Below are 10,517 nucleotides of genomic sequence, written 5' to 3'. Positions count from 1 at the left end.
TCCCCGGGGGGGGGGGGGACAATGGTGTAAGAGTGATGCTCTTTTTTTTCGTAATTGATCAGTTAACTGGTAGAAATAACGTTCGTGGCACTGTAGAAGCACTGACGCGAAATTATAATGTTAACGTTGCTATGGAGTTTGATTTTTCGTCAAAAAAAAATCTTGCTATATATTTATTTATGACTGCACATAGGATCGCACACATTTGTCCCCCAGGTGATTCAGTGATAAGTCCGAGGGCTTATAACGTTAAAAATTCGGCCTAACAATAATATTTCTTTGCATTCTTAAATATTATATGCTAAGCAAAACATGATAAACGTGAATTTTAGTGAAGAAAATATTTCGATCGTTATTGGTGGGTAAAGGACTATATATCAAACCAAACTGCTTACATTGCAACACTATATATAACCTACTATGTTTATGTACTTCGCTCTTCCAAGCAATACTGATGAATTGTGGATTATAACAGAATGAAGTCACAAGTTTCCAAACTTCTCATGAAAACTGTTGTTTACAGAGCATATTGTAAGCGTAACAAACAATACGCTTAAATGACAAGACAATAAAGAAGCGGGAACTAGGGGTGCTGAGGGTGCTGGAGCATACCTTGGTTTGACCTATGGGGGGTGCTACGCAGGCATGGTTCCCACCATACACATGAGTTTTGATCTTTGTTCAATGGTTTTCAGCAACCCCACTACATAAATCGTTCTAGCATCAATGCGCAGCAACCACTACAAGTAAGAATCATAGAACACCAAAGGAACATAAAAAAATTATATTATAAGCACACCGGCAACAGGTAATCAAGCTTAGGAAAACAACTACAAGATGGATATAAATAACACAAAAAAATACTCGAGAGAGCAAGCAAGAAAACACAAATAAGAGACAAATCAAGGAAGAAATTGCCATACAAATTCAAAATTCAAAATATCAATTCTTATTAGTACAAAACAACAGTGAGCGACAAATAAGAGCGCCTTTTATCGAAAAAAGTATACATCGTACTTGTAGAATTTGTTTTGTTTGTTTGTAATTAAGCACAAAGCTACACAATGGACTATCTGTGCTCTGCTCACCACGGGTATCGAAACCCGGATTCTAGCGTTGTAAGTCCACAGACATACCGCTGTGCCACTGGGAGGTTACTTGTAGAAGTATTGACGCGAAATTATAATGTTAACGTTGTTATGGAGTTAGATCTTTCGTCAAGTTCTTGCTACGTATTTATTTATGACTGCACATAGGATCGCACACATTTGTCCCCCAGGTGATTCAGTGATAAGTTCGATGGCTTATAACGTTAAAAATTCGGTTTCAATACCCGCGGTAGGCATACCACAAATAGCCTGTTCTGCATATTGGCGCTTAAAAACAAATAAAATGCTTACATTTTAATTTTTATCCGTAAAACTTGAAGTATTCGATTCATTTTGAGACTTACATTTTTCAAGGGTAGAAATGTCATCTATATTCTGGTACAAGACTGGGAAAAGATTGAATTTATGATTTGTTAATTTTAATTAACCGAGCGTGGCAAAAGTGATTTGTATACCAGATGTGTTTCTATGGGATCTACGTTCACGACCTTCTACAACCCAAAAAAACAAAATAATGGTCCGCACAATGAGAACATAGGTGAGTTTTAAGGATGACGGTCAAAACTATTATTCGGTTACACGAGCGTAGCTCAAAGTTTTAGGTGGGTGCTGTTGAGTTGCTGCCTTCTTTCTAGACTATCAGTTCAAAATTAGGGACCTATCTGCCTTCCATCTAGTCTACCATTTCAAAGTTAGTGCAGATAATCCTTGAATAGCTTTGCGCAAATGTTCGAAAAATAGCAACAACAACAACAAAAAACCGAAAATAACTAACCTTAAGTAAACAGTAAAATATTCAACAAAATAAAATACTTACACTTTTAACATCAAATAGCAGATATCATATATGATTTTAATGTGGTTATATATCTTTAAAACGTGTTTCATGAATGCTAACAAAACATTATTCAGTTGGTCGACGAAGATTCTGGTATAAGAGGGTCGATAGCTCGTAGAAACAATGGTAAATTTGAACGTAATGAGTGTCAATATGATTTTTTAAATCAAATATAAATACCAATGTAACGAGTTTAAGCGGTAATTTATACGTCCTTTTTCACTAGTGAACACATTTCTTTTAAGTGTTTCTAAATGTATTTTCTATTTGAAGAACGTAATAGTACCAATAAACATTCGGCCTGTTAATCTGTTAACAGCAGCCAGGGTCAACAGTGCAGTTTACTGTGTTTTTAATTTAGAAAGCTTGCGAATTTTTAAATTATATCTCTTTTTATATTTCGTTCACGCTGAACGATAAAATGAAATCACTGCTACTTTCTGTCTCATAAAATGGGTATGATTCAAAACACCAGTATGTTAATAATTGTCACATATGGCGACCGTTTCAAAGACAAAATTGAAGATAAAACTTTTCTTTCATAGAATTTTAAAAACATCAGTTTCTTAGTTTCTCTGCGATCGTTTCGTCTTTAATGTATGTATTTCTACCATTAATAGTATTTTGTAGCGCAAGTGGTTAATAAAAACATTCGGCACATAGTAAAACTTGTGTTAAGTGTTGGAATGACCAACATACATCGTTTGAGCGATTAATATTCGTTTTTTTCTTTGTTCTGAATTATCTCCTAAGATTTAATTTTGATGATGACCTTGTTGGCTTTTCGTGTATATATATATATATATGTCACATCGGTTTCATTACTATTTGTTGTTGTTGTTTGTTATCAAGCACAAAACCACACAAAGGACTAGCCGTGCTCTTCTCACCACGGGTATCAAAGCCCGCAGTATAAGTCCGCAGACATATCAATCTACCACTGGGGAGCCATTACTATTGGTCACTTGGCATGACAATTATGGAAGGACGTTTTGTTTACTATAGAAGGTGGATCTTTTGTGACCATTCAGGAAGTGTTTATTTCGCTTCCGTTGGAGGTATCGTAAGACAGTTTATTGACAGTAAGTCTATAGATAGTTTTCGATTTGATTAGTTAGAGTAATTAGTTAAATTCAGTTTTAATTTCTTTTTCATAGTTCTATTCTTATCTAGATCAGTTTGGTCGAAAATGTACATAGCATAGTAAACTTAATGGTCCCACATGGTGTACAGAGCGTTCATAGTGATAATTATGTAGTTAACGTACCGTTTTATCTTTAGTGGTAAATCAGGAGTAACTCAGATATACGAACCAATATATATTTTTTGTTAAACACACACACACACACGAACCTGACATTATTCTAAGGAAGAAATATATTATTATAAACCTTATTATACAGTAATTATACAGTGGAATCGTCCTAGTGTCACGTATTACAGTACACTGAAGAATATAAACGACACGTGTAATTTGGACTACTTTTTTGAAGTGATTATTTTCACCGATGTAGACTTGGTAAAGAATATAAGCCTTTATTAGTCTGCCACAGTTCGTAACAGTCCTATAATCTCAACTCGTAGCCTTTTTACGATAAGGTGAGACATATTTATATACACTTTGAAATGTTAATTTACTCATCTAGAACTTGCCTGGTTCGAGTCGATGATTGGCACCCAAGTTACGTAAGGTTTCTTAAGATCTATACCGAACATCTTGATTTCAGCTTCTCCTATCAAGGTATTTGTGTATTTGTCTGATGTGTAGACGTAACAAAGCACCGATCGCTGACCGAGTTCTCGACTGTCGACACCGAAAAGAAATCTTTCTTTAAATACGGGGTCATTTGTACGCCTTTGAACCTGTAAAAACAGAAAACGAAAAACTATATCACGAAATCTTTGTTTTATGTAAATTTACCGAAGTTGTGAGTAATGAGTGTATATTATTTGTATACCCGGTTATACAAGTTGAAAACAACTTACCAAATCAATAAGTAAAAATGTTTAAGTCGCATGCCGTAAAAATATATTCTAGTTTCCTAAATTAGGTATAAAATATGTACATACAACTTGGGAGTAATTATAGAAACAGTGTTTGTTGTTTCTTTTTACAATTAAGAATAATAGGCTATCTGTACTGTGCCCATTATGAGTATCGAAACCCGGATTTTAGTGTTAAAAACTTCGAGACTTACCGCTGATCCTCTAGGGGTCATATAAAAACAGTGAATAAAATTAAAATGCAAATGTTATGGGATTTCTTCACTTCTGTTGTACAAAAATTAACTGCAAGAGAATACATTCTTCTGTTGATGGTTTATACTGTAATTGGCTAATATCCAACTAATCCAACAGTGCCACATCAGCACAATGCGCATAAAAATAGAAGTATTCATACTATCCCAACAGTAGTGTGGTGAAATAATAATAACAGAAATGCACATTTGTCAGACATAGTTACAAACAACGAATTGTAGTTAAATGTTCAATCGATCATTAATACAATGAATTATTACAAATAATACAAAAAGCCACTAATTTGTACAATGCACTGTTATTTGAAATTTGCTTTAAACAGAGTAGTAATGTTGTTACATTACGTTAATTAATATGATTAAGAAATATTGTTCCCGTTGTTCTGTATTACACCCCAACAACTCAGTAAGGCAGTTTGGTTTGAGTTTGACCTTTTCAATTTCTAAAAAGCACATACAGTGTTCACAATTTTCAAATCGGGATATTGTATAGACCAAGCCACTTCTTACCTCCAGGTATCGTTTCACCACATTTATGCATGCTTGGCATCACTCTCTTGCTGGAAGATGAGTCTCTGCCAGATAGATCTCGTTTCTTATAGAATATAATGATGGATAAGAATCTTTTATATCGGCAGTCAAGGTGCTATCAATTTTGTGTAGATCTTCAACCCCATTTGCTAAGATGCAATCCACACTTATATTGGTCTCACAACATGTTTCACTATAGATGTTGTATGTTGATCGTGGTACTGTTCTCCTTACCGTTATCAACCAATCATTCGTTGATTGTTGCTAAATAATTTAATTTGTATTCAACTGTAAAGGGCACCCTCCTCCAGCTCTTCTCATCCTATTTTTTGAAGGTTGATGCCCATTTCCACTTTTTGGTTTGGTTATCTCTCCTAAAAGTTTTTTTAGCAACTGCGCATCCGTTATTGATGTGAAGGAAACGTTCACGCTTTTACTTACAGCAAGATCGTTGGAAAGATCTTTACTGTATTTTACTGTATCACTTAAAGAGCATGCTCTGATTTATTTAACATCACTTTTGAAGAGTTTGGGTTTTCTACCTTGACCACTTCTATTATCAACAGCAACATTTTCAAGTATTATCTTCATTCAGTTTCTATACAGCTCCTACTGGTTGTACTTTTTATAGGAATTATACTGGTATGGCAACGTTGGTCGTGCAGTTCATACTTTCAGAACAGATATGGAGTAATCATATAGCATTTGATATTTTATATTCATTTTACTCACTGTTTTTGTAACTATTTCTAATATTATATATGTGTTTACTAAGAAAAAGTATTAGGCAAATTTCTCAACATAACACCATAAATAAGTGTTAAAGCAAATGAAATATGTCTTACTCTTGTCTGCATGTTTGTGGTTTTGTCAGGCAGCAAAAATACCCGGACATAGCTATCAACGGTTAAGTTGGGGTCTGGTCCAACTAAGTCACGTGCTTGGTTAACGATTACGATAAGGTCTTCAGTTTCACTAAAAGATGAAAAAGCCTTAAATTAGAATTTGTTTTTAACCAAATCCTTGTGTTTTCCATAACAAAATACTGTTTAGGGCTATCTAGCTTTCTAAATAAATTTAACAACCATTGTTTAGTGTTTGATTGCATCGCAGCAGTATACGTATTGGCTCTTAATCCTATTGGATAACAAATTTCATACCATGAACAATAGAGTAATGAATGTTCGAGCTATATCAGCTCTCTGCAGCCCAGCCCAGTTAGGTTTACAGCTTGTATGTTATAATGAAAAATGTTTTCGTATAGTAATATCAAGAATACTAAAAATAAAACAAAATTAAACAGTTAACTTATAGTTTCTAACATGTTAGTAACATCAAATTTTAAAAGATTTTTTGAAATACCGAAAGTAATACCGTAGCTGTAAAATTAATATGTAATAAACTATGGTACCGTGTATTTCTAACTAATACAAAATATATAAGGTAATTACTTTTATCCTCTTGAACAATTTAAACACTTTACCTGTCATATTCGAACCCTATTTCTAGTTCTCCATTAGACTGAGGTAATTCAAGTGTTTCCAGTATAACTGATGTGTCTGAGCTTACACTGTCGCAAGATAACGCCCTCTGTAGCTTAGTATCTGAATTATCAAATGCTGTCAAAAAAGAAAAAGACAGATTCATGTCAAAATTAGCTAGTGTGAGGAAATAACACTAACTCTTCTGAAAGTGTGTAAAGCATTCTGACTTTTTATTCTTATTAATTTAAAATGATTATAGGTGAAGTTTTAAAACAAATATAAAAATAATTTCATAACAGATGTTAAATTAACAACAAATGCTTAAATGTAATGAAGACAAACTAATCTGATCCCACGGTGTGAAAGTAATGCACAAAATAACAGAAAAAGTTTCCTAATTTTAAGTATTTCCAGATAAAGTTTTATTAGAAATTTCAAGTATTAATTTTAAGACTGAAAAACAGAATAAAAATATGTATAGTGAAGTGAAATTTAATTGTTTCATAAAGAGAAAATATTGTATAGGATTATAGACCAATATCTTAACATATATCTTAAATATTTATAAATTACGACAGATCTAATATCCCCAATGTCTTACTTTGTGAGCTATTTCATCTTGAATTAAAAAATCTATTTTATTTGTAGTTTGAGTTCTTATGCTATGAAACGGCTAAACCTCGACATTCTGTTATGATTTTGTCAATGTCATATCCAAAATATTTAAAAGTTTCTAAAGAAAAACAAATATTTCTACACAAAAACAATAAACACAATTTCCCGTTTTTGTAAAATAATAAACATTTTTTTAGCGAAAATAAAATTGATATGCAAGTGTTAGGGTGATACATTTTTACACGAAGAGTTTCGAAAACATTCATTTAAAGATTTATTATTTTGTCATTGGTGTTTTTTAGTCACCAAAATTTAATACTCTCCTGAATAATAATGATTAGTTAATTATGACGATATGTCACACGTTATCTAAACACCTAAAGTATTTTAGGTTATTAATGGTATGTAAGGAGCTACACATCAAATCCAAACAAACTAGAACTTTTTAGTTAATAGAGAAAATATTCTATATTATTATATTAAACTAAGACAATACATTATTAAATGTATTCAAGTTAGCAGCAAAGTATTCAAACAGCCTTATAGACACTTTATTTTTAAAATGTATAAAGATATTAAATTTCTATTTTTTTCTGGAATAAACTACATCAAGCAAGGGGTTTTTGCTACACCCTTATCACACTTAGTTCCCGCACCCTTGAACACTGGATAGATTATTACTGTTTCTATCAGCTAAGAAAGAGTTTCTGTAGATGAACCACGGGTTAACATTATTGGTCGAAGTGGCATATACTCAGCATAGTCCTTGAGCAAGCCGTAAATCTCGGGTATTCTACTATGGTTAAGCTTGAATCCTTCAAGTGGCTTTTTAGGTATTGTGCTATTCTCCAAGTTCATCTCAAGGTTGAAAGCTGGGTTGCTCGCTAAGGTGTTATATATTACTGTCATACAGTATAGCTGTCACGTCATTCTTATAGTCAGTGCCTTTCATAAGAACGAAGTGTTTCCTTTATCTAATACCTTGATATCAATCTGATTATTTTGTTAAATTTTCGTTAAAAATACTCTTTGGTTTCGTGAAATGTAGGGATTTTCCGAACAGTTCGGATGTCTTGTGGTGACATTTATCACTTTGCATTAAAGTCCATTGATTGACTTTATGAAATTTTCGGCGATTGTGCTTTAGGAGTGTTAAACGGACATTTAAATGTAAAAAGAAAAGGTTGCAACTTTCTATTATTTGGTTGAGAGATACAGTCTTATCTGTCCAGGCTTATTTTCATTGCCAATTGCAGTATCATCAACATTTATTCCAATTTTACTGTTGTTTGTAATCTCTGTTGATAGACCAGACCACCTAAGTGTATACATTTCTGGAGTCCAAACATAATTTGAAGTTTAAGCTTTCCTGATGGCCTTTTGCTGAGATAAACTTCTAATCTTTGGGAAGAAATGTGAAGATGCAGATGACAGTTGCACGATGAGTAACGTATTTTATAAGATAACCTGTACTGTTTGTAACGAGAATTACAGTGATGAAACATCTCGTGCTTTACACGTCAAATTTGTGTAACAACTAAGGATCAGTGCGGTAGCAAGCAGACCATTACCTACACAAAGAAGATATGCTAACAGCTAACTGTTCATTAAAGGTTTAACTATAACAAGTAATTGTTTTGGATAGTAAATATAAGAAGAAATTATTGATTTCAAAATACAAGCCAAGAATTAACAAAGGCTGTAAAAGGGTATTGTGATTTAATATTGTTATCAGTAACCAGTTCCTAAACTTTCATTTTTATGTCATTAAAAATGTTTAATATATAGTTTATTTTCGAGACTTGTAATTTGATCTTTAATTGGTAAAATCTAACTTAACAGTTATTCATGCTCAATATACATCTGTTTCTAGTGCTGCATTTTTTATATTATTATAATTCTATAAAACATTTATGTCTATTTACGTGACTATCCATTTTACCTTATTGTGATACGTACGGATTTGTTATTTCTCTGTTCCTTTCTGGAACAAGTTTGAAGATTGTATTCTGGGGAGTTTAACAGATGTAACAGTAGGTTGCTCCTAACAAAGATGTATAAACGAAACGTTGAACAAAGAACTAAACATCATTTTCTGTGATCGTTCATTTGAAAGTCAATTATGCATATAGCAGTTGAAAAAGAACATATTTTAAAGGGTCACCTCTGGAATAAAGTTTTGTTAGAATTACGTACTGTTATAATTTTGTAATACTTGTTTTTTAAAACTTGTTTGCTTATTCGCTTTTGAATGTATTGTTACACATTGCTTAAGAAAGTATGTCTATGAATACTGGAGGATTGTATAGGATTTACAACGTGCTTGTTTCCTTTAGATCACACTACTAAACTTTTCAAGAATACCTTTTGCAAACTCCTCTTAGATCCGTCTATACAGCTTGCTCTTACAAAAGATTTAATGGTTGCAATATATATTCTGTATTTTGTTGACGTATGCCTTTTCAGCACCCAGGGAACGAGAACTGACACATGATTTTCCATTTCATCCAATTCATCATTAGCATTTCCATAATTCCAATTATTATGCTGTGCTTTAAGTTGTTTCAATTTTGATAAAGTTTTACTCCCTACATATAGTTTGTGTTAGACTTAAACACACAATTTTACTCACATGATAACTAAAGCTTCTGAATTAAAATATCGGATCATAGTATCCACGAAATGCTTGTATTGGACGACAAAAACAATCATAGATGAATTCATTTAAATATTATAAATTAAAGAAACTATTAAAATCCAGGTTACGTGACTATCCATTTCTACCTTACTATTGTAATACGTACGAATTCGTTATCTTTCTATCCTTGGGATAATTGGATGTGTAAACTGTGTTTAATTTTCAGCGGATAGCATAATTAATCTGAAGGGCAAAGCATGAATAATCTGTAAGATAAAGATGTAATATATATATATATTTATTTTGGTAAAACGCATGAATAGTCAGAATATAAGACATGGGTAATAAGGGTAATAAGTGACACTGATCTGGAGAGTAAAGACGAAACCCTCTGTAGCTTGAAAAATACATCATGATTTATTTAAATAATAAAATAATAATATTCTGAGAAGTGAATTACAGATTGCTTGAGGTACAAAGTGTAGGTTATTTGTAGTGATCAGCGTTTATGTACAGCATGCGTAATCTGAAACGTGTAGCAAAATTAATCGAGTTGTGTGCCGCATAAATAATGATCGCCTTAAAAATGCAGCGTGTGTAATCTGTGATGTACAACATACAAAGTATGAAGGGGAAACACAGGAAACATAGTTAATTTGGAGATACGTATTCTGTGTTGCAAAGCGTGACAATTTTAAGTATAAACTGGTGGTCATCTTCTTTATACAGCATGCGTAGTCTGAGGCATACAACATAAGAAGTTGGAGACACAGATACGTAATTATTATTGCTTTCTTATTTCCATGAAGTAAATGCAAGAGTGGATTTGCTACTTAAGGTGAGTTATATGGATTGATCCATCAATTTTTCCTTCCACTTTCATGAACGCTTTAGTGTCGAATCGTCAAGACTCAAGAGCATACACTAAGTTTATTTTCCACGCTCTGTCTGTGAAGAGTCGTACGCTTGTGATGACGCCACTGGATTGAAAACAAAACTACTTGAAACATCTATATATACTACTAAAACTCCTAGATTGTTTAG

General features: G+C 32.7%; 1 protein-coding gene across 2 annotated transcripts in view; it reads right to left on the bottom strand.

Moving 5' to 3' along the window:
- LOC106459620 (synaptotagmin-12-like) overlaps nt 1-10,517 on the bottom strand; it is a 39,794-nt gene that overhangs the window by 5,462 nt on the left and 23,815 nt on the right. For both annotated transcript variants that reach the window (XM_022386145.1, XM_013919251.2), the window contains exons 4-6: nt 6,220-6,355; nt 5,582-5,711; nt 3,601-3,810 (exon numbers count right to left, since the gene is read on the bottom strand). In XM_022386145.1, coding sequence (XP_022241853.1) covers nt 3,601-3,810; nt 5,582-5,711; nt 6,220-6,355 — 476 coding nt within the window. The remainder of the gene's footprint in view (nt 1-3,600; nt 3,811-5,581; nt 5,712-6,219; nt 6,356-10,517) is intronic.

The sequence above is a fragment of the Limulus polyphemus genome, unplaced genomic scaffold (assembly GCF_000517525.1).
Source record: "Limulus polyphemus unplaced genomic scaffold, Limulus_polyphemus-2.1.2 Scaffold638, whole genome shotgun sequence".
Taxonomy (NCBI): domain Eukaryota; kingdom Metazoa; phylum Arthropoda; class Merostomata; order Xiphosura; family Limulidae; genus Limulus; species Limulus polyphemus.
The sequence above is the reverse complement of the archived record's forward strand: the minus strand, read 5'-3'. Positions and strand labels throughout refer to the sequence as shown.